The sequence below is a fragment of the Zootoca vivipara genome, chromosome Z1 (assembly GCF_965207765.1).
Source record: "Zootoca vivipara chromosome Z1, rZooViv2.hap1.1, whole genome shotgun sequence".
Classification (NCBI taxonomy): Eukaryota; Metazoa; Chordata; class Lepidosauria; order Squamata; family Lacertidae; genus Zootoca; species Zootoca vivipara.
The window spans coordinates 61,702,058-61,729,397 of NC_142583.1; the positions used below are offsets into that span (position 1 = coordinate 61,702,058).

The window sequence follows — 27,340 nt, forward strand, 5'->3', positions numbered from 1 at the left end:
GGAAATGATGGTTTTTACTTTAGGCTCATGCATGCTTTTCCATGGGGGAATATTATGAGAGCAGGAAGGATCATGGCTCAGTGATAGAGCTTTGCATTTATAATGAAATAAGTTTATGAAAACAAAATATGCATGCAGAAGGTTCTAGTTTCAGTCCCCAGCATCTTCAGGTGTGGATTGGAAAAGGGATCTGCCTGAAATCCTGGAGAACTGCTGTTGGTCAGTATAAACAAAAGTGAGTTAGATGGGCTGTTTATGGGAGAGATTTGATGCAAGGGATGGATGACACTGGCCTGACCAGAAATCAATGCTGAAAAAAATCTCAGTAGCTTTACGTTTCTTCAAGTAGTTTAAGTTGCACACTTGAGCGCCCCATTTCCCCCTCACATCTTATAGTCCCATCCACCTAACAAGAAAAACAAAGAAACCCTTACCTTGGACAGAGAGGGCAAACAGGCATCAGGGAGTGGAGTAAGTAGCTCACGGCAAGAGTATGGGTTGTGGCCAAAGTCCACAGAGCTCACTCGACTCGCTGCCCTGCAAATTGCCAGTGGTGGAGGAAGGGTACATGCAGTAGTGGACAGGTTGATAGGGCTGGGCCACTTGCTTGGCCCTTGTCTGGCTGAATCACTGCAACATCCTGGGATGGAGAGAAGGAAGGCAATGATGGTGAGGTTGGTGTGGTGCAGCCACCATGGCCAGGAGCATTGGGTTGCAATTTACATTGCGCCAACCTTGCCATCACTGCGCCCCTCCCCCACTCCATCCTGGTATGCTGCAGCGATTCATCTGAGCTGGGCATCCCCACTATGCCATCCTCTGCTGGGCACACCACCAGTTTGAGGACGGGCAAGTTTGAAGGATGGTTGTGCCTGCCTTGAGTTGTGGCTGTACTAATTAGGCCAGCATTGTTAGCACATGTTTGAGCACCCCATATAATTGAGTAATTGCCCCATCTCTAATGTGCATTGTCTTATTTGCATGTAATTGTTCAGCAAATGGATTGTGAGTCTCCTTTGAAAGCAAAATGCGTTAGAAGTCATGTTAATTTTATATAGTTTACGTTTACTACAAATGAGCTAATTTCCCGTCCGCTCATTAAGAGCTTTTGTTTGGTTTTGTTTGTTTCTGTTTCTGATGTTGTAGGTTCTTGGGAAATGCATTCACTGTTTTTGAATCACATTAGAAGTTTTTGGTTGTACAGCAATCCATTAAACACACTAATGCCAATTGGTTTATTTTTTTGCCACCTTATGCTCAGGAGTAAGAACATTTGTCCCAAAGCCTGTTGCCACTACGTTACAGTACATTGGTGGAGCAGCTGCTATTCTGGGTCTGGTAGCCATGGCTTCGGATGTCGAGGGGCTGTATGCTGCTGTGAAGGCCCTTGTGTGTGTGGTAAAGAGCAACCCTCTGGCTAGCAAAGAAATGGAAAGAATCAAAGGTTATCAGGTGCGTGCGATTTGAATTCTTACATGATTTTGCATTTCAAGCATTGATGCGTCAACACATTTCATCCCTACCTTGCCTTTAAAGTCAGTTGCATTCTTTAGCTCTGTTTCCTTGTGTACTGTAAAGGCTTTCAGTCAGGGACAGCTCTGCGGTTAAAGTGAAGCACCCTGTTTTGCATCAGAATATGGACATCGTGTCAGATCTGTGACATCTGCTAGCTCAGCAGAGACTCTTACCTGCTGCCAAATCAAAGGAAGAACACACAGGAGCCTGAAGAGAAATACATGAGGAGGAGCTTCTATTGTTGTTACCGTAATCAAGGGCAGTGCACCATCTATGTCAGTTGAAGGGCATTTGACGCCAGTAGTGAGGTTGATTTATCTGTCTATTTTAAAACATAGTAATTTGTTTGGACAAATGGATGGAGCTTCTCCTACGAGCTGGGAATGACTTTCCATCAAAGGAGATGAGACCCTTGTTCTAATCTCATCACGTCCAAGATGACTTGCCTTACCTTCAGTGTGCCATAGGATTTAGAATGGGCCATTTTGTGTATGAGGCCCATCTATCACTTAACTCCTGAACTAAATTTGCCAATAGGAGACCTGTTTATCAATACCGCACTGAAAGAACTAGATAATCATCACTGTGAGGCGGCTTTATTAGCCATTCTGCCTGCATTTGATTTGCTTTCAATAGGCACCAAATATTATTGTCTTCTGAAAACTATTCACGGCCCGGACGAGTTATGTTCAGTACCGAGGTAGGAACACTTAAACATTCACTGGGCAGTAAAACGTGCTTTAGAAATTGCTTCCTTCTAAGCACATTTTTAAAAATCAAGGAAAACGTTTTGGAATTCAAAGGTAATGGATTCAGAAATGCTGAGAACTTATTGTTCCAAATGCAGCTGCGGCCTCCTGTTATATCCACCTGGATAATCAAATATTAAATTACAAAAGGCTGCAACTTCTACTCCCAATCTTTTCACCCACCATGATGACTTTTTTTTGTTTCCTTTTCACAAGTAGTTTTGTGTAGGACTAGTCACTAGCAACCCCATCCCTGAGAATAGCCTCTTTATTTCAGAGTGCCTGCTGTTTTGTCAGTTAATGTCAACTTTACCTCTTTCTGCTTTTCCATTGTAATTCTTGGTATTATCAACAGTTTATGACAAAGAAATGTACACTATACATGATCTTTGAATTTACAAAAGCATGTCTCTCGAATGGCTCTGCCCTGCTGTGATACTTTTTATTATGCCTGGAATAAGATGATATTTCCTTTGTCTGCAAAATGCTGTAACAATTATAAAAGGAGGGGTGGGGAACCTACTTTGCCACTCAGTGTCCATACGTTACTTACTTGTATTTCAGTTACTGGCAATGCTGTTAAAGAAGAAACGCTCTCTTCTGAATAGCCACATTCTTCATTTGACCTTTTCCTTGGTGGGGACTGTTGACAGCGGTCACGAAACATCCATTATTCCAAATTCAACTGCCTTCCAGGACCTGCTTTGCGACTTCGAGGTACATAGGGCACCCCTGAAAGCTAGAAATTATTACAATCATTAGGAAACCTGGGGCAAGTGTTTTCTGAAACAGAAAGCACGCCAGTGAAAGAGACTGGTTTTGTGGATCTCATGAAACTACATATCTAATGCTGTACATTATGCAATTGCAGTGCAGAGAGACTATAATCTATCAACAATGTTGATTGATTGTAACGCAGCCCTCTTAAAATATATCACAGTGGTACCTCTACTTACGAATAACTCTACTTACGAATGTTTCTACCTACGAATGGAGCTCCGTCCGCCATCTTGGATGTGGTTTAGATAGGATTTTTTTCTACTTACGAATTTTTAGATAGGGTTGATTCTACTTACGATTTTTTTCTCCCAATGCATTCCTATGGGATTCGACTTACAATTTTTTTCGACTAACAAATGTGCGTTCGGAACGCATTAAATTCGTAAGCAGATGTACCACTGTACATTCTGTTTCGTGAAGGAGGTAAGTCTTGAAGCTAAACTCAAGAGTTGGTGTCAGAAATGCCTTTTGAAATAACACATGACCAATCATGAACGGCCTCTAACATAATTAATTTGCCACAGGATAGGACTTTGCAGTTACTCTGCTAGGGTGTGGAAAACTATTGTTGCAGGTGAAAATTAATATGGAGTCTGACATGTATTTGAATGAAAGATTCAGTGTCAGGCTTGGCTCCCTTAAATTGAGAGCAAGATTAAATGAAGACTTGAAGGGAAGGCAAATAGTTGTCAATAAGGAGCAGCATGAGCAGTCTACTGTTTGCTCAGACCACCGAAGCACCCTGACCTAGAAACCTTTTCACGAGTCAGGCATTATGATATAACCTGCTAAGGTTGTTGGTGTAAAGCAGAGAGAGGGGACCTTTTTCAGCCGGAGGGCCACATTCCCTTCTGGGGAATCCCCTGGCATCCACATGCCAGTGGTGGGCAGGAACAGAGTCAAAAGTGGGCAGAGCATTGAATGCTAATTGTTTTCCTTTGTGCAGTAGGCTAGTTCCCACACACATCCACACACCGCTTTCTATCCCCCATCCAGGCCAGTGAGAAGCATTATCAGAGTTCAACGATGCATTTTAGGTATGCAGAAACATAGAAGGTTTGCTTCATCTTCCATGTGACAGCTGTTTATCATATCTCCTCTTAGTCTCCTCTTTTGCACACTAAACATACCCAATTCCCTCAACTGTTCCTCCTAAGGCTTGGCTTCCAGACCCTTTATCATCACTCAGGTGCAAAGCAGGGCTAGTAAGAGGATGTGGCCTTGGGTGAGATGGTGTGGCTTTGGAGTGCCCCGTGGGTCAGACAGAGAGGCATGGGTGGGTGCCACGGGTCCTATGAATGGAATATGGGTTGAGTGACCATTTTCTGGATTTGTGTTGTGCATGACGAGCAAACAATGACCCATGGCAGATTCTGGTTTCCCGCGTTTGTGTTTAAACTGATAATCCAAATGCACAGTATTTGTAGTTTTAAGTAATGCCCCTGTGGAACTAAGGGACAAGATTTGATAAAGGGCAGGATTAGCTGATAGCTAACAGCAAAAGACATTTTAGACTGATGACCAGAAAATGAGTTTTTTTAAAAAAATGAAAGGGAGTTAGTATATGTGGTCTTGAGGCTGTTGCAGATAGGATATCACAGAAGACATAAAATCGGAAATGAAGAAGGGGGGGAGAGAAGCAGCAGCACATTACCTTAAGCGAAGTCAAGGGTATGAGAAAGGGAAATGATTGGACAGGCAAGTTAAGTTTGGAGTTTTAAATGAAAATACTTTTGACTGTGTAGTTTGATTTGCAGTAGCTTTTCACATCGCTGTTAGCTGAAGGAGATCTGCACACTGATCATAACAAGAGGTGAAAGGGATTATTTTTGCAGTGACAGAAGGCTAGCAGGAAGCAGCCTTTGAAGAAGAGATTTAAGTTAATTGAGAATAGAGGTGTCTAGGCCACAAAGGCTTTAGCAATAGCAAGCAAATAACCAATATGGAGAAAATGACTAGTATTTTTCTATGAACATATACTTATCACTATCTCATTCTGATTCATTTTTTAATAGATTAATTAGACTTCCCTCTTTGTTGTTTTCTTAATAACGCCAATTTTTATCATAGTTAAATAAAACCCAAGTCACATTCACACCCTTTTACGTGGCAAGTGGAAGTTGATCAATTTACTTATACGGCATTAATTAATGCGCTGTATTAGCGCTGTTTGTTGTTTAGTTTTCAGATTATAATCTTCCCCTGTTAGATTCTCAGTCTTTTATAAATGGAAGATGAAGAGGCTAAATCTTGTCATTTTATACCTTCAGATCAACTAGAATATGAATTTACTTGTTCTTTACTTGTTAAATCTATGGGCTTTATTGTTTGATTGGTGGGCTGACAATTGCAATCTGGTATGAAAAGAAAAGAATAATTGTTTATGATAACTTCATTTAGACCCTTTTTTCCAGTGGGAAAAAGCAACACCTGGGACAAAAACAGCAATAGCTAATTCTAATATTAGTAAAAAAAATTCCTTCCAGTAGCACCTTAGAGACCAACTAAGTTTGTCATTGGTATGAGCTTTCGTGTGCATGTACACTTCTTCAGATACCATGCATGCACACGAAAAGCTCACACCAATGACAAACTTGGTTGGTCTCTAAGGTGCTACTGGAAGGAATTTTTTTATTTTGTTTTGACTACAGCAGACCAACACGGCTACCTACCTGTATCTAATATTAGTAGTCTAGAATAACTCTATTAAGCAGAATAGCACATGCCAGCTACAAATCAGCTGTATATTTTGTATTTCAGGTCTGGCTGCATGCACCCTATGAACTTCACCTCTCCTTATTTGAACATTTCATTGAACTTCTTACTGAATCCAGGTAACGTCTGATATAATTTGTCTTGTAAACAATACAGCATTATGTACAATCCAGATTTTGCCTCCCAGTCTCTCTCCCCTTTTCTTGCTCTAATGCGGCGTCATGGTTTTGATTTGATATAATCTGAAGGGTTTTTTATTATGACGGGAGAACAGGAAAGGAGAGGTGGAACTTGTGGAAAAATACTGAAAGACAGACAGTGAGATAAGAGAGCTGGACTGAATTGAATGCTAAGCACCTAGTCCTAACTATTGGAAGTTCCATTCAGATAGTTATGAAGACTACAATATAAAATGCAAACATGAAGTCGTGTTTTGTTATGTCATTGGCCAACATTTCATTGGCACTGGGATGAGGAAGATTGCGCTAGCCCCATGTCCTGTTACCATCAGAGACTAGGCCCAAGAGACAAGGCTTTTTCTGTAGTCAAAAACTTAGACTTCCATTGGGAAGTAGATTCAGTCTGGCCCCACAGCTGCTTTTTTTCCACAGCAGTAGGCCTACTTGCTTCAACAGTGTTTGGCTGTTTTAACCGTGTTATGTACATATGTATGTTAACAACAAAGACTGCCAGCAAACAAAAAAAACCAGTGGACAAAGGTATTTCCAAACCAATCTGTTTATATAAATTAGTCTTAAATAAATTTGCTCTTATTCTTGGCTGCTACCGATTTTACCTATGTTCTTATCTATCATGATGACTGAGGTTATGATTTATTTGTGTGTGGGTTTGTAAGCAACCTTAGAATGAATGTATCTGATGTAAAGCCAGGTTAAAGAAACTAATTGAAGTAAATGGGGGAAAATATGTTCCCACATTTGACATTATACTCTCATTAGATGGTATGAACATAAGTCATGTAGATTGCTAGAGCCATTAAAAAAAGAGAGCTATAGTGCATGGGCTACTCAAATAAATGAGAATTGCTTATTATTTAAGCTGTTCTTTTCATTTCAGTGAAGCAGCAAAGAATGCAAAATTGATGAGGGAGTTCCAGCTTATCCCAAAACTTCTGCTGACACTTCGAGATATGTCTTTGTCTCAGCCAACTATTGCCGCTATTAGCAATGTACTGAGCTATTTGCTTCAAGGATTCCCTAGCAGCAATGACTTGCTCAGGTACCAAATAGAGTTATCTTTTGATTTCCTTCTTTCTACAAAAAATAAAAAAATAATGGATTGCATGTTTCTCTGAGAGGCTACATTTCTCTTCCATTGCTCTGAATTTACCAGCCTGGAAAACATAAATGTTCCTTATGTACACAGTTTTTTCATGCTTGGTAAATTTAATAATCTTTTACAGTGGCTTTCCAGAATCCATTGCAAAATACCTTGAAGGTGATGTTCTTTCCCCTCCCTGTGCTTCAAAATGTCCTATTTATAGTAATTTTGCACACACACAGAGAGAGAGAGAGGGAGGGAGGGAGGGAGGGGGAGAGAGAGAGAGAGAGAGAGAGAGAGAGTTATCCAGGACAATTTGTTTCAGTGTGTGTGTGTGTGTGTGTGTGTGTGTGTGCGCATGCAACTTTATTCGATCCTAATAAATGTCAGGATCTGAATTTTAAAGAAAATAATTGCTGCTTAGTGTTATTTTGCAGCCAATGTTAATTAATGACAAATTAAACTCCACCTGTCAAACAGAGTGCATGCTGTTTTTCCCCCTCTTATCCACCAAGGTTTGGGCAGTTCATCTCTTCTACTTTGCCTACATTTGCAGTCTGTGAGAAATTTGTAGTCATGGAGATGAACAATGAAGAAAAGCTTGACACTGGTAAGTAGTTCCAAGTTCTTGAGACCTAGTGGAAGAGAAGAAATCACTTGAGACATGTTTTCTCATCAACATGGATGATGATCTCTTTATTTTCAGAGCTACAGTCCCTTCACTTTTCCTCTCTAGAAAGATAAGCTTTTAATTAGGATGGCCCTTTTAAAGTTAATTTTCCAAGGTTGCACTCTACAAACTTCGGCACCCAAGAAACTCTCATTTAAGTCAAAGAGGCTGGCATGGAAATAAATTCCACTGGCTTGTGTTGCGAAAAGCGCAGAAAGTTAAGAGAAAAGTCATTTTCACATAAATAAAAGTACAAGAAAACTTACTGCGTGGCCCTAAAATGTTAAATCTCCTACCATAGATCCTCTATGATATTTACATGTAAAAGCAGTGGTGGCGACCAAGTGTGTGGGACTTGGCCGCACAGAGTTGGAAGTGATTAGTCTCATTGATTTTGGTTTTCTTTTCATGTAAAAGGAATTAGGTTGAGTTGAACATTCAAGCCATCTAAATGGAAATGAAGTGGAAGAAATGTTTACATTGGCACTTTTTGAAGTGTAGTGTACCAGAAAAGTAATGAAATTCCAGGTGGCCTGCATAGACCACGGCTCTTGAATTGTTCTAAACCACAAATTGCATGAAAAAGCAGGAGGAAACAGTTTCTAGCATATACTTTAAAGGTAGCAGAGTTTGTTTTTCTTGGCTACACTGTACCATTAAACATCAGCTGGAAGTTCTTCCCCTCTTCCTTTCCCTTTGTGTGAAAAGGAAAAAGTAACGAAGTCTGAAATGAAAACAAAACAAAACGGAGCCCTCTTAATTTTATGCTTTCTACCATTCTGCTCTTTAGTTCAGAAATTATGAGTATTTCCCCTCCACCCTTTATTGCCCTAAACATGATGGGAACTTTTATAGTGCTTCTGCATACTTACATATGCTCCTTGAGCGCACAGAGTAGAAGAAAGAAACTGAAGAAAAGAAAATGGTTGATTTGAAATGTTTGTCGCATTTCCCTTGCCTAGGCAATTTTCCAACCGTTCAAGTTGGTTAAATGTTTCAGTCTTGATTAGTAGGTTCATCTTCACTCACCTGCAGAACTGGTAATCTATTTTATGGTGTACCAGTTACTGATGAATCTCCCCTTTTCTGTTTGTGGTGACTGCTATTCTGTAACCTGCAACTGTTATTTTCAATGAGCAATCTAGCGTATTTTCAGCTCAAGCAGCTCAAGCAGGTTAACGAACAGTCATACACTGTTTGTTACAATAGCAGAAAACTATTTACAAACCAGTTATATTTTGAGGGGGCAGGAGGCTTAATGGCAACTGATGTTATTTTAGAAGATACAATACTTGCAAGAAGCATTCCACTGATGTGTTTCAAACATAGCTGCCAAGTTTTCCCTTTTCTCGCGAGGAAGCCTATTCAGCATAAGGGAAAATCCCTTAAAAAAAGGGATAACTTGGCAGCTATGGTTTCAAATCTAACTATGCATTTTGTGTTTTAGGAACAGAAGAAGACTTTGGAGGTCTTGTTTCTGCAAATCTTATCCTTCTGAGGAACCGATTGCTGGACATACTGCTTAAGCTTGTGTATACATCTAAAGAAAAAAACAGTGTCAACTTGCAGTGAGTACAAGTAGCCTATCTTTTGCTAGAAAATGTGCCTGTGCCAAGAACCCACAACGCCTTAATGGACAAAAACAAGGCTTAGTCAAGCTCTACTTGAGAGTTCCACGGATGGTGTTAGCTGCTTTCAGAATATCCCTGTAACTGGCATTGTGTTGCACCACTGTGCCCATAGCAAAGGCAGGGGGCAGTTGCAGTCATTATTGTGGCGGCTACATCTGTGCTTGTGGAATTAGCGCCACATGTTTCTGTGCACATCTGTGTACACCTGGAATTGGGCAAGTAGATGATTAATTAATAGTGAAATGCTAATAAGGCAACCATCTATTGACGGCATTTATTTAAAGAGATTGCAGGTTTTTATGTATTTATCAATTTCATTTATTTCAGAGCCACGCTGTTCCAAAGTTTGGGGTCAGCCTATCTGTACAAAGACACCCTTCTGGAATGGAATTTGGGTGACCCTGCAGGGGAATTGAGTTGCACAGTTGAGAAGCATCCTCCAAAAATGCTTCTCGGTCCCCCTGTGTCGCCCTTGGTTGGTTCATGGTGCAATAATAATAATAATAATAATAATAATAATAATAATAATAATAATAATTTAAAGTAACTGAAGTGATGAACCAGTTCTTCATATATTCTCATTCATTAAATAGCTTTATAGACTGAAGGAAAATTTCCTCCAAAAATGCTTCTCGGTTCCCCTGTGTCGCCCTTGGTTGGTTCATGGTGCAATAATAATAATAATAATAATAATAATAATAATAATAATAATTTAAAGTAACTGAAGTGATGAACCAGTTCTTCATATATTCTCATTCATTAAATAGCTTTATAGACTGAAGGAAAATTTCCACTTATGAAAAATCGTTTCACAGGAAAGTGAATAGGAACTTGTCTAAGACTATTAGAGTTGGAAAGGACCGCAAGGGTCATCTACTCCAACCCCATACAAGGCAGGAATCTTTTGCCCAACATGGGGCTTGAACCCACAACCCTGAGATTAAGGGTCTCGTGCTCTACCGACTGAGCTACCCAGCAGAGATTATTCTGAATGCTCTTAAATGCTCTTAAGGAGAGTTAGCGCATTCTCAATTGTGTATGCTCAACCTTGCAAAATGCAAACAGAGTAAAGTATCTGTTTTTATCATTTTTATCCTGTAAGGCTTGCCCATTTTGTCTGGCTTTAGTCCATTAATTCTGTAGCATTCCCCCTACTTTTTATTTAGGGCTTGTGAAGAACTGGTCCGGACCCTGGGGTTTGACTGGATTATGCTGTTTATGGAAGAGCACTTGCATCCTACCACCGTGACAGCAGCCATGAGGATTTTGGTGGTCCTGTTGAGCAACCCAGCCATTCTCGTCAAGTTCAAGGAAGGCCTCACTGGCGGTGGCTGGCTTGAGCAAACAGATTCTGTGTTGACTAATAAGATTGGAACAGTGCTTGGTATGAATATTTAAAAACGTCCTAATTTTGGAACCCTTTTTCTCCCCACCCCCACTTTTATTTTATTTTATTTTTAATGTTGTGGCTAATACAGAATTGATCTAGTACCAGGAAAGCCAGTTTCAATGTAGCATCCTTCAAGGTTGTGAGATGGTCTCTGGAGTGAGTTTCTGGAGGCATGCACTCAGAAAGTATTGTGCCTGAATGGGTCATCCTGTGGAATGTCCTCTTGCTGTAGGTGTGGGTGAATTGAGCTCACACCTTTATGGATGAGCACATTTCGCAGAGAGCTCATTAAGGCAAAACAGTTTTAGTCTGTCTGTGATTATGGCTGTAAAACACCCATGTAAATCAACTCCAGCCATGAACAGGATCATGGACTAGACTAGTTTGTGACATTATCAGATACCGTATTGGCCTGAATATAAGCTGCACCTTTAAAATTGGAGGGGGAGGGAGAAAAAAAAGAAAAAAAACACCCGAATATAAGCCACTCCATTCTTCGCTGCTCCTGCTCCTGGCACTGTTTTTCCCATGCTACTGGCTGCATACCGTAAGGTCGCGAATATAAGCCACACTTTAACTTTTCATGGTCAGAATTTGGGGGGATAGCGAGGCTTATATTCAGGCGAATACGGTACAAAGAATCCCAGTGATTTCCACGAAACAGTACTGCATAGGAGCACAGTGACATCTGGGGAATATGGAGTGCAATGCTATGTATGTTTACTCAGAAATAAGTCCCACTCAGTGGGGTTTACTCCCTAGTAAGGGCACTTAGGAGTTGAAGCTAGAATTCAAATCCGTTGTGTCCCAGCTTCCTCCCATGTGGGGGACGGTGATGTGTGGGTTGTTGTACACAAGCAATCTTTGTCTTTGCACTTCCCAAATTATCTCTTGACATTATTGGAACAGCAATTGCAGCTGCTGCTGTAATATAAGAATAGGAAAGTAATGAGATGACTAAACCTTTAAAATTGGAGGAGAGAGTTGAGCTATCTATCTATCTATCAACCTGAGTTGTACCTGATGAACAATATACTGAGCATCTCTAGATTAGGGCATAGTCCATTACTTAGCAAGAGAGTATACTAAAATTTGAATCTTTGTAACAGAAGCAAAATAATTAATTTACAAACCTTGAATGGTAGGTGACATTCTTTATGCCAGATGTCTTTTTATACGAGAAACTTACCAGTATTTATCAGGGATGACTGGTAGAGGGCACAGAACAAAAGATAGTGAACGTTTTTGGATGATATTGAGATTGTGGAATTTAGGTGAAATTGGATTCCAATTTGAGTTCTATATGGAAATGAGAATATCATGGATTTTAAAATAAATTAGGTCCTATTTCACTGCCACTGTCTTGTATTCTCATAGGAGAATCATTTTGATTATGAAGAATAATGACAAACATTTTGTACCAGTGTTATTTATTATTACATTTTCCTGGCAACTTTTTTCTTCTTCATGTCCTTAAAACAGTGGTATTTCAGAGTTCTTCCTTAAATTGAATCGCCTTATTCACTGGATGTAGTCTGTGTTTGAAAACAGTAGTATTGTTCTGGGTCCCGTTCCCGCCCCGGTCTGTGTTCAGTTCGCCTATGTTCATAATTTTTGACAAATCCAAACCAATAAAATGCTGGTGCTTGGGAACCCCTGTACAATGGATTTTGACAGGTGGGCAGGACAACCTACCTCTCCATCATGAGATATTGATGTTATGTGATTGGCAGATGGGTTATCCTGCCCACCTGTCAAATGTTGGCCCACAGGATGGGGCCAGGTAAAGATCTGGCCCTTTTATCCAGTAGGGTTCCCCACCCCTGATTTAAAGAGATGTCAACCTTATTTACTGATAGCAGCAAGAAAGGAGGATGCAAGAATGGTCTATGGGTTGTATCCAGTTTTAGCCATACTTGGAGTAGACTCACCAAAATTAATAGACATGGGTAACTTAGTTCCATTAATTTTAGTCGGTCTGTTGTGAATAAAATTCACTTGGATGCAACCCTGTGCCTGGAATAATGCTCTTGCTGAGAAGGTGATCAAACGGTTTTGAGCATTGAGGTACCTGGAATATGAGGGTGGTTTTGTTGGCCAGTGGCATGGCTTTGTTCCATGGACAAAGAGGCCAAACGAGACTTTAACACTGTGACCCAATCTTTTGGGGTGAAGAAGGAAAATAGCTTTATGAGGATATTATTTTTAACCATCCCTCAAATCTGAAAGTATAATGTGCCACAGTACATTCTGCCCTGCTTCAAAAATTGTGCTTTTCTTCTTTTTTTCTTGCTTCCTGCACATTTTTTTAAGCATGGGAGTAGATACCAGACAAAACTGCTGTATCTTGAAACTCTGAAGAAACATGAGTCATTTCATTACTTTGCACATTCCTCTGCACAATCCCAAAACATTTTGACAGGGCAGGCAAATAAAATGCCATAGCAGAAAAGTGTCCATCTTGGGGTTTTTTAAAACCATTGGATTAATATTGGCCTGGTCTTTTTGCAACCTGGTGCTTTGACTACCCTATTTATTGTTGATACGAGTTACACACAGGTGTTAACAACGGTGCTCTGTTCCGTTATGTTGATGTTGTGAATAGGACCCACTGTTGTTGCTTTTGGGCTTTTAATTTTGCTTCCCCCCCTCTCAGGTTTCAACGTTGGCAGGAGTGCTGGCGGCAGATCGACTGTCAGGGAAATTAACCGGGAGGCTTGTCATTTCCCAGGCTTTCCGGTCCTTCAGTCATTTCTTCCTAAGCACACAAATGTGCCTGCGCTCTATTTCCTCCTAATGGCACTTTTCCTGCAGCAGCCAGTCACTGAACTGCCTGAAAACCTGCAGGTCAGTGCACCTGTCATCACCAGCCGATGTAATCAGGGAGGCCAGGTAGGGATTATCTAGCAAGGTACCAATTTTGTTAAGTGTGACTCAAAAAAGCAAAGGGGGGTGGAGAGAAGTGATGGTTTGAGGCCCCCTTCACAATAGAGTACTTAAGCTCTGCAATGAAAGTTGTGATGAAGCATTCCATATCTGAGAGGGACTTGACATCAGTTCCAATGCCAGTTAGAATCATGCTTAATAGAAATATAATGTTTCTATGAAGGACGTAAGAAGATACAGCCTTCATTCCCATGTATTGTGTGGACAGACCTTCTCTTGCACTCTTCTAGAATTCCACTGAATTCAGCAGAGGTCCCAGTGGTTAACAGGCACAGGTCATTGTAATGTCAAGTTTAATTTTGTGTGAAGGATGGGGAATGCTCTTCAGAAAGCTTTATAGTTTGAAAATGAATGCATGACTAAAGAAGGGTCAGGACTGTCTGAGAAACAATAATGAGGAGCTGCTTGTATTGGCATGATATTGTATTTCTCCCAAATTTTTGTTCCTTCGTGGAACTCCATTAAAAAAGCAAACAGTTTGTACTGTTGGACTGGAGTCCGAAAGGTGCCCTGATAGCCTCCTCTTTTGTAATTCGCAAGTAGCAACTTGAGCATATGCTAAAGTTGCCCCAAGGTCAGGAGCAGTGGGCAGATAGATAATATGCCTCAACACCATCTGGAGGTGTATAGTATTGTACTTTTGAAGTACAGAAGCAGATAATGAGAAGTCTTTAAAGGCTGCATGCTGAGTTTACTGGAAATTGCTTGGTGGGAGCTTTTAGAGCTTCAGTAAGGCTGCTGCTAAATTAAAGAAAAACATGAAATACAGAGAGACGTGGGGTAGGGGTACTGCTGTGGTATTTGGCAGTGGATGGGACTTGCTAGATGTTCTGGTGGAAGTTGCATCTGAGTCTCCAGTAACAGAAGACGGAAGCACTCGGTTTGCCCAGACGCTTCAGTGCGCACCAACATTGTCAGCATTCCTAGTGCCAAAAATATTAGTTGCATCCTTCATAAATATAGGCTTTGCTAGATCCCCTGCATTCAACGGAACAATCAGCTCCCCAGACTCCATGGGGCATAATACACCTCAGAATCCTCTTGGGTAGTTTCCTCCATTTCTAGGGTTCAGCACTGAAAACCAACAGAGATGGATGGAAAACCAATAGAGACCTACAATTCCTGTTGTTCATTTGGCAGTACCTCTATATAGGAGCTTCTAATTGTCTTGACTTGTCACTTGAGCACTAAATTGGAACTTCATGAACAAATTGCAGTATGGCAAGACATATTCCAAGTTAATTTTGCCCTTTTCTATGGAAGCCAAGTGATACTTTTAAAGTGGGTTGTGCGTTGACTATTGTTTTCCCACCCCCCATTCTCAATTTTCTCTCCAATCAACAGTTTGACTTGGATTCAATTTGGACATTTATATTTGGCGTTCCTGCATCAAGTGGCACTGTGGTTGCTTCAGTTCACAATCTTTGCACAGAAGCTGCATTTTTGCTGCTGGGGATGCTCAGGAGCATGTTGAATTCAGTAAGTATGAACACTGTTCAGATGTTAATAAACATCCAGCTTCCTAATTTAGTGTTGCTTTTGAAAGCTCAGAGAGGCTTACCTGGGGCTATGAGGCAGCGTTCCCTCCATTTGCTAACAGGGCTCATACTGCTTTGCCCAAATAATATGTTATTTATTATCTTTATGATGCTGTCAGTGGATATGGTTGTTTAGAGAGCAACATAAGCAAAAACATATCTCCATGCCCCAATGAGTTTATCTTCAACCATTTTCATATTAAACACAAATTAACAAAATGATGAGATGATGATATCTTACTCTCCATACAATTTGTTTTTCTTTTATTTCATCAATAGTAATCTTATTTATTTATTGGATTTTGTTTTATATTAAGTTCCCAGTGCAGGTTATGTCATGCATTATGTGTGTGTGTGTGTGTGTGTGTGTGTGTGTGTGTGTATCACATCACATCACACACACACTATTAACTTTTTTTTTGCCTTTCATTACAGCCTTGGCAGTCTGAAGAAGAGGGTTCTTGGCTTCGGGAATATCCAGTCACCTTGATGCAGTTTTTCCGCTACTTGTATCACAATGTTCCTGATCTAGCTTCAATGTGGATGAGCCCTGAGTTTCTTTGTGCACTGGCAGCCACTGTATTCCCTTTCAACATCCGGCCATACTCAGAAATGGTAGGAGAACAATACAAACAGACACACAAAAGTAGAAACCAGCTTTCTCTCTCTCTCTCTCTCTCTCTTTTACTTCTTGTCCATATGGCATTTTATGTTGGGATCTGGGATTTTATTTGCTGAAGTTCTGCATTTATACACCACCTTTTCATACAATAGGATATGCTAGTTTTATACACACACAATACACATAATGGGTAGTACGTTGGACAAGGACCTTGGAGACCAGGGTTCAAATCCCTGCTCAGCCATGAAACAAACTGGCTGACCTTGGGCCAGTTGCTACGTCTCAGCCTAAGCTACTTCACAGGGTGGTTGTGAGGATAAAGTGGGGGAGGTGAAAAAGCATGTGCTCCATGCAGAAAAGGTGGAGTGCAAATGCAATTAATAAATACAACAAAAGCAGTAGCAAATTTAGATGGTGTGTGTTGGTAGGGTATAACTGCCTCCAACATAGAAACAGGAACGTATTGCTAACAGTTGTGGTAAATTTCTCATGCAGTGGGTAGTCCAGGTTTTAAAATATTTTAAATATTATTTTAGTTAATATCATTAGTATCATCATTTATTTATTGATCACTTTCTGTATAATTGCCTCAAGGCCATGTACAATAAAAACAGTTTAGAACGGAAAAAAAACATACATTTAAAACAAAACTAAAACCATACAAAACAGACCCTGATGGCAAATACCAGGGGTAGGCAACCTAAGGCCCGGGGGCCGGATGTGGCCCAATCACCTCCTCAATCCGGCCCGTGGATGGTCCGGGAATCAGCATGTTTTTACACGAGTAGAATGTGTCCTTTTATTTAAAACTAGCTGACCCGACCACGCGTTGCTGTGGTTCTTTCCTGTGACACCCCCACACACACCCTGTCACGATCCATGACGTATCCTGCCCCTCCTCCCTCCACCCCGGCTCATCCCTGTGTTTCGGTAGGATACCCTTCCCTCTGTTGTCCCTGGGGAGTGTTGGCCCCTCCCCCCTGTATCTCCATACATTGGCCCCTGCACACGCATCGTGAACATTTCTATATGTTTAGATTAAGGATCGGGGGTGATGATGTGCCCTGGGGCCCAGAGAACTACTTAAAGAATCCCAACCCGGGGAGGGGGGGCAAATAGCGAAGCCCCACAGCCCTGTAGCAACAGACAGGCCCAGACAGAAGGAGGGGGATCATATGGGCCACTTGGCGCGGGCCTCCGAATCCAAAGCGGGCCTCGGTCAGCATATTCACAATCAGTAAAATGAAAAAAGTAACAAAAGGGTTAAAAACAGGGACACATTATCTTATCTACCTGGGCCGGGCCTCTGTCTGGCCCTGCAAGGGCCTGGCAACAGAAGGTGCCGTTCTGAAGTACCCGAGTTGTTCAGTTCCATAAAAAACCCAGGAAGTGGCAAGGGGAAGGTAGGGAATTGTAAATGGGGTGGGGGGGGTGCACTGCAAATATCTGAGGACTTAAACTGGGGAGAGAAAGTGAATGGTTGTTTTTTTTAATAAAAAAAAAGACACAGAGGCTTACAATCAGTTGTTTCTCCTAAAATAAGACATACCCATAAAATAAGTCATATTTATTTTTGTCTTGTGGATTTTTTGGGGGTAGTGGTGCTAAATTGTAAAGTAAAACCCCTTGCCGTGCAGGGGCCTACATAAATCGAAGGCCGTGCTGCGGTCTGTGGCAAACCCCCCCCCCCAGGCAGGCCCCAACCTTCACTTGGCAATGTTGGTTCTTTGGTGGTTTTTTTTTGGGGGGGGGTAGTGGTGCTAAATGGTAAAGTAAAACCCCTTGCTGTGCCCCCAAGTGTGTTGCTGTGGGTTATCCCCCTCCCCGGGCCTAGTAGAGGCCTGGCAGCCTATCAGGGGCCTAAAACAAAGGCCTACATAAAATGGCTGCCTTGGTGTATTTCAGTTGCTTGGTTGATGATTATGTCATTTGGTTTGTGGGTGTGGCTTAGATTTCTCAGGAAGGGAGGGGGTGGAGGAGGGTACTACGCCACTTGAGGGCGCTGTTTGACTTGGTGGAAAAGCAGGTCTGCACCTGGGCAGGTGTGCGATTTGAGGGATTTTTGCCCCCAACAACGCTCTAGGAGTGGCCTGGATCGTTGTGTCAAAATTTCAGGACGATCGGTCAAGCGGTTACGGAGAAAAGTGTCGAACGGAATTTCATGATTTTTACATTTTTATATATATAGATGCATCTCTGGGTTATTTGTGGGGGATAGGAATTAGTTGATTTATTTATTTTTTGAAATATAGTCCGCCCCACCACATGGTCTGTGGGACGGTGGACCGGTCCACGGCTGAAAAAGGTTGCTGACCCCTGGAAACTGGGGAAAACCTTTCCGAAGAAAATCGTATTCAATTGTTTCCTGAACAGTCCAGGAAAGAGTCCAGAAAGCAACAATCCCTAAAGTTTATACTTGTAGAAAAGCAACACTAAAATAAGTGAATAACTGCAAACTGCCCCCTTCTTTGCCTTGGCAGAGATAGTTTTGGTTCTAGTAAATCACTTGACTTGCATTATTGGTTTTTTCTTTTTCTTTTTTAAAGGTTACTGATTTGGATGATGAAGTTGGCTCTCCAGCAGAGGAGTTCAAAGCATTTGCCTCTGACACAGGAATGAACCGAAGCCAGTCAGAATACTGCAATGTTGGATCCAAGACCTATTTGACCAACCACCCTGCTAAGAAGTTTGTGTTTGACTTCATGCGTGTGCTGATAATTGATAACCTCTGCCTTACACCTGCTAGCAAGCAAACTCCTTTAATAGACCTTCTCTTGGAGGTAGAGTTGGCCATCTGCCGTTGTTCCTTTAAGCAGGACCAGAGGTTGTAGCGAGTAGTTTTCATGATCTGTTGTTGTTTGTTAAGAGTACCGGTTATACCAAATTGTGAGTGATGGTAAGTTGCAGCCCTTGGATTGTATCCAACCCTGTGAAAGGGCTAGCTGGCCTGTGAGTTGCCACCGCTTTCTCTTTTCACTCCCTTTCCTCTGAAACTGATCCCTGAAACTGTGGAGGAAAGGGGTGAAAGGAGAGCCAAACATATGGGTGGGCCAAAGAAAGAAAGAAAGAACTCTTCTTGTATGACCCTGGGTGGATCTAGACAGGGGACGGGGACGGGACACCGCCGCTATAAATAAGTCAGAAATTATATCGCTATAACAAAAGAAAGAAATCCCTATGGAAAACTGTTTTGAAATTTCCTGCTCTCTGGCGCCATCTGGTGTTGCTTGTTTATAGCACATTCAAATCGTCGTTTCTTTACTAATGTAGCTGTGTCTCCTCTGATTGTCTTGCCTTGTGTATTTTCTGGTCAGCCTCTAGCTCAGAAAGAAAGGAAAGTGATAAGGAATTCACTTCCATGTGCATCACCCGTATGCCTCCCTCCTTAGCTTTTTGAACCAGAAAACAGCTCAGAAAAATGCAAGAGAGCGGAGGTAGGGAGATTCCCGCCCCTCAGTGCTCACCTTTGCTTCTGTCTTGTCCAGCTAGGGAGCAGCTTGGGAAATGAAGCATGTGAGCGACAAAAGGAGGCTGCGTCATGCTCTTGTGATCGATGTCACCCTCATCCACTTCTCAGAAAGTGGTCTTTTTTAGGAGGACCTGCTCCCCACACCACCTCAATGAAGAAATTCCTTCCAGCAGCACCTTAGAGACCAACTAAGTTTGTCATTGGTATGAGCTTTCGTGTGCATGCACACTTCTTCAGATACCTGAAGTTATCAGATACCTGAAGTTCTTCAGTTATCTGAAGAAGTGTGCATGCACACGAAAGCTCATACCAATGACAAACTTAGTTGGTCTCTAAAGTGCTGCTGGAAGGATTTTTTTATTTTGTTTCGACTATGGCAGACCAACACGGCTACCTACCTGTCACCCCAATGAAGAGTACCAGTAGAAATAAAAAGGCATCTGTTGCCACCATTAAACAAAAAAAAAGTATGTTGGTGTGGGTGTGTTCTATCAATTTAGCAGGTAGCTTGTATTCAGGACATTTTTTTCTCATTTAAGAAGGAAAGTATATTTTAATTGACAGTATTGACCACAGTTGTTGTACATGGAGCACATTCAATTTGTGTTGAGTGCCAGACAATACAAAGCCTGGGGTTGTCCTAAATTTGCCTGTTTACAGTAAGCCCTTCTGGTAAATGCTTCTATGCTTTTGTTTTATTTTCCAGGCCTCTCCCGAGAGATCGACGAGAGCACAGCAAAAAGAATTTCAGACCCATATTTTGGACAGTGTGATGGACCATTTGCTTGCTGCTGATGTTTTATTGGGTAATTAACTTATTTTGAATGACTCTCTTTCAGTATCACTTAAAAACACACTAAAATGGGCTTTACGATGACAAGCTCGGTTGGAAAGGGAAAAATTCACTATCCAGGAACGTTTCGAAAAGAATTGGGTTAAAACCCTGAAAGTATCTTAAGAGCCGTTATACAAGTCCTATGGTGTGGGTGCACCACTGTAGGAAGTAGAATGCTGGACTAGATGGGACTGTTGTCTGATCCAGGCTCTTACATTCTTAGAAGCTCAGGCTCTATGTGTCTATACTAAGAGACAGCCAAGATAAGTCTCTGGACTCTTTCAGCAGCTTCAGCTTCTGTAGCTGGTGTGAATCAGAGCTCTACTGTTCCAGGCGAGGTGGGAAAAGGCAGGGAGCAAGTCTTCCAGGACTCGCAGCCAAGATGGTCTTTTAACCCATCTAATGTTGTGAGACCAGGATATATTGCCACCTGTTACCACCTTCCTTCCTCTGAAGTTCTGCTGTGGTCCTCCACTGTCAGAGGTCTGAAGGGTGGGAATACGAAGCAGGGCCTTCATGGCCTAGGCACAGGAAATGCCCTCCATCTGCACCAAACCTTTTAGCAAGTGGCAAAGACATGGCCCTGTCACCAGTCCTGCTGACTGGTGTATTGGTGTTGGTAGTGATCGATTCCTCAGCAACTGGTAATGTTTGCATGTTAATCTGTCTTCCGCTTCATAATTTAGCTTGGTTTCATTCTTAATGCTGTGCCTGTTTGACTGAAGGATGGGATAGAATTATTTGGGTAAAACGCTTTTTAACGCTGCCATTGTCATTTAGGGGAGGACGCATCTCTGCCTATTACAAGTGGAGGAAGCTATCAGGTGCTTGTAAACAATGTGTTCTATTTCACCCAGCGTGTGGTGGATAAACTTTGGCAAGGCATGTTCAACAAGGAATCGAAGCTGCTTATAGAGTTCATAATCCAGTTAATTGCACAGGTATGCTTCTCTTCTTCTTCCTCATCCTCCTATTATTAGTTTGGCCTGCTTAACATTGCAATATATACAAAGACAGGGAACTTCAGAGCCAGAGGCACTTTCCTTGTGTGTTTTTGCCTGATTGGAATCTGTCCTTGTACTCTGATGATGCCTCCTGCTTGCCTGGATGGAGAACAGAGGGGGTGGGGGTGGGTGGGTGGAGCAACTAGTCTACTTTTGTCTTGCCTACTTTTGCCTCTGGCTCCGCCCACCACAGCCCCCCTGACTATATGAATGTACAGGTCATCAGATGGCTCTGTCTTTAATGGACTCTCTAGATATCTACCTCCTACTTCATTATGCTAAAGTTGCAAGTGTTTCAGGGTCCTTTCCTGCAATTGAGATCAATTCCTACAGAAACGATATTGGAAGCTCTTTTTACAAATTAATACTTGGCTATTTCCTTACACCTCAATACTGTGGGATATGTCAGTCAAATCCAACCTTCTAAGAGAGGACTAACTGCCTCTATGTGACATTCAGTTTTGTCAGATGGTTGGTTGGTCTGCTGCTGATAGGAGTGTTAAGTAGTAAATGCTCTGATGGAGGCTTTTTAGGACTCACTAATATCTAGTATATAGTTTATATGTTATGTAACCTAAGTATGTACTCAATGAATCTGACAGTAAAGTAGTTTATGTTATTATTGTTCAGATTCATGTGTATTTTTCTTTAAGAGGGACAAAAGGGATTATCAACCAGGAAGGAAGAAGGCAGGAAGATAGAAGGCATAATTATTAAAAGGACTCAAAACGAGTGAGCAATCCGCTTGCTGCTGTGTAAACTCAAACAATGAATCATTTAACTCTGCTATATTATATAAACGTTCCTACAAATACTGCAGTATGGTTACTCTGACTTGAGTGGAAGAAGTATCTTTAAAAACATGCTATTAAGCTTGGGGTAATACAGAGATTCCACGTTTAAACATGTTCATTTGCATTTTTTTTTTGCTGCTTCAGTCAAAAAGAAGATCTCAGGGATTATCACTGGATGCCGTTTATCACTGCCTGAACAGGACCATCTTATACCAATTCTCGAGGCCACACAAAACAGTTCCTCAGCAAGTTGCTCTCCTTGATTCTCTAAGGACACTTACTGTCAATCGAACTCTGATCCTGGGTCCTGGGAATCACGACCAAGAGTTCTTCAGCTGCCTGGCTCATTGCTTGATGAATCTGCATGCTGGGAGGTGAGCTCCTCACCAAGCGCACAAAAACTGTTTACTCTGTAAAATCTCCAGGTGCACTGTGATTGCCTCCCTCCCTTTTCTAGTGGACATATTTCTGCAGCTGCAGATTATAAGTTATAAACAGTTACTCATATTTCCATTTATCTTGCTTGCCAGCGAAGGGGCAACGTACAGGAAATGTAGAAATAAAATTCCAATCTTGCCAAGGGCACACAATTTAGGTAAAGACAGATGTAAAATTTCAAGAGAAGTCACAGCAGGTTCTTGAGGCAGCTTTAGGTCTTACATGACCAAGTGAGCCATCGCTCTTGCCCTCTCCCCCACACATGCTTCAGGTGAGGGAGTCTTTATGTTATGGTGCTTATGTATTTACTTTGTCCAAATGTTGAAACTCCTGAACAGAAATACATGAAGCAGCCACAGTCATAATTTGCCTCATCTTCCTTCCTTGCCATGTTTAAACTAGGTTAACCACAAGGGGTGGTGGGGACGTCATGTATTGAACCCATAGAGATAAATACACATTTTGTACTCTTCGCCTTTTAGGCCAAGTGCTTTCTTTTCTCAAAAAATGTTTAGTGCTACTCTCATTTTCCTACTCCTATTGAAATACTGCCCCTCAATGAGGCCAAACTTAGATTCACAAAATGTTTAGGGGTATGTGTACCCCTGCGTACCCCCTCCCCCCCAAAAAAGCACTGGGAAGGCCAGTCTAGTTAAACAAACACACACACACACACACAAAAAAAACTCTGCACTCCTAGCTAATGTAATGGAGACAGATACTGATCTAGCTTACTCCCTGAGGCGTTAGCTGTTTTTGTATGGAGGGTGGGTGAGAGGGGGGAGCATTCAAATATGCAGCCCCCACCTCCTTTAGAAAGTCGTTAGGGTTGCCAGACTCAATAGTGGACAGGACTTCTGTGCCTTTAATTGCCCTGCTCTCTTTTGAGTCTGGAAACCTTAAAGAGAAACCAGCAGACCCCTTGCTTAGAAATTAAACAAAGGGTCTGCTGGTTTCTCTTTAAGGTTTCCAGACTCAAAAGAGAGCAGGGCAATTAAAGGCACAGAAGTCCTGTCCTCTATTGAGTCTGGCAACCCTAAAAGTGGTATAATTGGGAAGCTTCATTCATTCATTCATTCATTCATTCATTTATTCAATTTCTTACCTGCCCTTCACTGTGAAGTCAAGAGGATGGGTTATAACAACTTTTTAAAGACAGTATTTAAAACAATTAAAACAGATTTTGATGTAATGGACCCTGTATGCTTAGGTCAGGCTTCATCCAGGTAGTGTTGAGAAATGGAGACCTCAGGCAGATCTTATGTATACTTTTTGTCCTGCATACACTGTAACTCCCTCACTTCCATCTAACATTGTTGGATAATATTTGCAGCAGCGTAGATGGGTTTGGCCTGGAAGCAGAAGCCAGGATGACTACTTGGCATGTCATGATCCCTTCTGATGTCGAGCCAGATGGAGTCTACAATCAAGATGTTAGTGAAGGTAATTATGCAGCTGGAGTCCATCCGTCTTAAATGTCAGTTAATACGTTAGCTAATGTATTCCTCATGTCTTCCCTTAATCGTTCGGCTGTTTCATTTAAGAGGGGGGGGTATGAGTTGTTTCCCAAGGAGCTTTGAAGAAAAGATTGCAGATGATAAACACTAGAATATAAAATAAGCCATTTCAAAGTATAGGCCAAGCCAGGACTAATCAGAGGTTAATTTTGAACAGAGGACCAGTAATACAGATTACAGGCTGCATATCTACTTTAAGCAGATCCTGCCCAAACAGCAGTTAGGAATAATTAGGATTAGGTTTACTGTAATCCCTCTCACTCAGCAGGACCTGCCTCTCATGGGAAATGGCTAACAATTCAGAACTCAGGAGAAAGCAAGATTTATTACAGATCTGTTTTGCAAATCATTGAAGTAGGTAGCTAAAATGGAGTGAGGATGCTGAAAGAGAAAAATAAAGAAGCCTCCTGTCAGCGATTCCAGCATTGTCATAGCACAGACTTTCTACTTCACTGGAAACCCTTCCAATAAAATTTCGCCAGCATCATTGCTGTTTCATCCTTGGCACTGAAGAACTTGGGAATGCCATTGTATATTGGCTCAAATGAAGGAAATCTAGTATTTGATACTATGAATCCCAGTCAGCACAACAAGGTATTATGTGACCTATAAACAGTGCTTTTTTTCTTGGGGTACACAAGGGTACACCATACCGGCACCTTATCTAGAAGAAAAGCACTGCCTATAAATCCAAGTGAATAGACTCAGGTTGATATAAATAATAGGAAAAGCCAACACTAGTTTCATTCGGTGTCCTAATCACATTAGGAGCGGGGTGAATATTTAAAAGAGAGAATCCAAAAGTGAATCTCCATTGTCTGGACCAGGCTCAAAATAAACTTGCTGTCCGCCTGTCCCCTGCCAATTCTAAAAGGTTTTTTCCCCTCTAAAATTTTATTATTCTGAACAAAGTAGTTTTATGATTCAAGAATATTCACAAACCCCAGGTGCTATTCCAAGGCAAGCACAGGTGGTTTTCCCCAAACTTAATTTTAGTCACACATTTGTTTTTTTGTTTTTTGAACTCTATCTCCCTCCCTCCCTCATCCTTGTCTATCATCCATTCTGCAGCTGACAGGTGCCTAGCTTTATCTTACAGCAATTTGATTTTACCATCTGTTTAAACTAACTGATGCCGTTCTACTTGTTTTCAATTTGCTGCCCTAGTTTTCATGTTGTTGTTTCTCACTATTTTTAAAAATTGTACTCTTTTTAAATAAAACTATGCTGAAGATACAGGTTATTAATTATCAAAATAAATAAGCATTTGTTTACTTTTGTGTCCTCTTCATGTATTTAGGTCGCCAGCTTCTTTTAAAAGCTGTAAATCGTGTGTGGACAGAACTGTTCTACAGTAAGAAACAGGCTTTGGAGGAAGTATTCAAAGTATCCCTTCCTGTCAATGACAGGGGCCATGTGGACATTGCCATTGCAAAGCCCCTTGTTGAAGAAGCCAGCTTAAAATGTTGGCAAAATCACTTGGGTAAGAGCAGCTGTGCAGATTATTATTGTGTGATCTATATTTCTTTGGCTGCTTAGGCATATTTAAAACCCCTTAAATGGAGGGAGGAAGATGGGAGCAAAATGACATTGTCCTTGATTCCATCTGATGTTGGATAGATAGTTCACCTTCCGTTCTACCCATCCCAAAGGGAACCACTTCATCCCCTGCTTTTCATTCTAGGGAACAAGGGTTTCCTGTTCATCACCCACAGGCAGTGTTACAAATGTGGAATGTGCTCTTTGAGGGCTTTCAAATATGAGTGTAAAAAGTACTGTTTAAAAGTATGTGGGTTGGGAGTGTGTTTGTGGGAGAATGCTACCATCTAGATTAGCCTGCAGCTTTTCTGGGTATCATTTTTGGTTTGTAGCAGGGTGGATTTGATTTAAATCACCAGCCAGTAAGACTTGATTTAAATCTTTTTTCCCCCCCAGAAAGACTCAATCTTGCTGGTATAATCTTAATATTTACAACCATATGAAGGTTGTAAAAAAATCCGATTATTATTATTATTATTATTATTATTAAAAAAATCATTGATTTTTATCCACCCTGGTTTGTAGGTGTGCTAGTAGGGTCCAGTAAATACGCTTTGAAAACCTCCAACTCTTCTTGGCATTCTAGCTCATGAAAAAAAAAGCATCAGTAGAGGAGAAGCCTTGGCTCCGACTACCCAGTCCAAGCTCTCCCGGGTCAGCAGTGGATTCGGTCTTTCCAAGCTAACAGGATCGAGAAGAAACCGAAAAGAAAGCGGTCTTAACAAACATAATCTATCCACGCAGGTATTGCATAGTATTTAAAGACAAACAGATAAACAATGGCCATCCCCTATATGTATAACAAATTGATCAATGATTTAACCTGTCTTAATAAATCCCCCCCTTCACTATATTCTGTTATTTAGATTTTAACTGCCTGTATGTTAAGTACTGCAGCCTTAATCCACCGTAGCAGTTTCAGGTTGTTGAAGTAGATGAGACCGTTGAAATACTTGGCTAGATAAGGGGTATTTTTTTATTGTAAAAAATACAGCATAACTACTATCTACCATAATCCACACTACTTGAAGTTTTCAGGGTTATTTTATATGTAAGTTGTTTTAAGGATGAGCTCTTTTCTGCACACATTAATATATTCATTATTTTGCTGTTAGGAGATCTCTCAGTGGATGTTTACTCACATAGCAGTGGTTCGAGACTTGGTAGATATGCAGTATAAAGAATACCAAGAGGTAAATGAGAACAGTAATCAAACCGAATGCTTTTATCAAATCTGCATGGGTGTTGTATTTAACAGTGGTTTCTTTATGTTTCATTTTATTTATATAAAGATATTTTATTTCGCTTTTCTGTTTTAAATTTGTAAATCCCCAAGTGGTTTGTGATATACATAAACCAATCAAAGTAAAAAATAAGAACTAAAACATTTTTACATAGTCATGCAATTTAAACTATACCATCCAGAACCAAGGATGAACTTAGTATCAGTAGTCAGGAAATGCCAGAATAGAAAGATCTTTTCCTGTCTGCCAAAGTCCCACATTGTCTATTTTCTCCAGGTCTCCATGGGGAGCTCATTCCACAAATTGGGCATCACAATGGAAAAGGCCTTATTCTAACTTTTCAGTACAATCAGAAGATCCCCACCCATAGATAATCTCACTAAGAAACATACACCATGCAGAGATAAGATAATCATATCCTTTTGCTAGGAGATTTCAGTATTTTCAGAATCTGTTCAAATTGTCATGAATCTACCCTAAGACAGTGTTCCTTAGCATCACAGATTGAATATGAGTAAGGCTAGTCCTTCTCAACAAGCCATCTCCTAAATTAAAGAGAGTTCTTTTCGTTGCTGCCCTTCAACTGGAGAGAAGTCCCTATCAGCGGTTAAGAGAGGAGCATCCATAACTCAGTGGTATATATGCTTTGCATGTAGATGTCTC

The 27,340-nt window shown here is 41.1% G+C and overlaps 1 protein-coding gene across 4 annotated transcripts in view; it reads left to right on the top strand.

Annotated features, from left to right (window-relative positions):
* Nucleotides 1–27,340, top strand: part of WDFY3 (WD repeat and FYVE domain containing 3) — a 128,592-nt gene that overhangs the window by 69,779 nt on the left and 31,473 nt on the right. For 3 of the 4 annotated variants that reach the window (XM_035112489.3, XM_035112492.3, XM_035112493.3), the window contains 18 exons: nucleotides 1,262–1,452; nucleotides 2,829–2,981; nucleotides 5,805–5,878; nucleotides 6,837–6,998; nucleotides 7,556–7,650; nucleotides 9,158–9,278; nucleotides 10,508–10,725; nucleotides 13,388–13,623; nucleotides 15,022–15,156; nucleotides 15,651–15,830; nucleotides 18,384–18,617; nucleotides 20,013–20,112; nucleotides 20,922–21,082; nucleotides 22,084–22,313; nucleotides 23,711–23,820; nucleotides 25,195–25,377; nucleotides 26,020–26,177; nucleotides 26,549–26,626. In XM_035112489.3, coding sequence (XP_034968380.3) covers nucleotides 1,262–1,452; nucleotides 2,829–2,981; nucleotides 5,805–5,878; nucleotides 6,837–6,998; nucleotides 7,556–7,650; nucleotides 9,158–9,278; nucleotides 10,508–10,725; nucleotides 13,388–13,623; nucleotides 15,022–15,156; nucleotides 15,651–15,830; nucleotides 18,384–18,617; nucleotides 20,013–20,112; nucleotides 20,922–21,082; nucleotides 22,084–22,313; nucleotides 23,711–23,820; nucleotides 25,195–25,377; nucleotides 26,020–26,177; nucleotides 26,549–26,626 — 2,819 coding nt within the window. The remainder of the gene's footprint in view (nucleotides 1–1,261; nucleotides 1,453–2,828; nucleotides 2,982–5,804; nucleotides 5,879–6,836; nucleotides 6,999–7,555; nucleotides 7,651–9,157; nucleotides 9,279–10,507; nucleotides 10,726–13,387; nucleotides 13,624–15,021; nucleotides 15,157–15,650; nucleotides 15,831–18,383; nucleotides 18,618–20,012; nucleotides 20,113–20,921; nucleotides 21,083–22,083; nucleotides 22,314–23,710; nucleotides 23,821–25,194; nucleotides 25,378–26,019; nucleotides 26,178–26,548; nucleotides 26,627–27,340) is intronic. The other variant, XM_035112491.3, reaches the window with a different exon arrangement.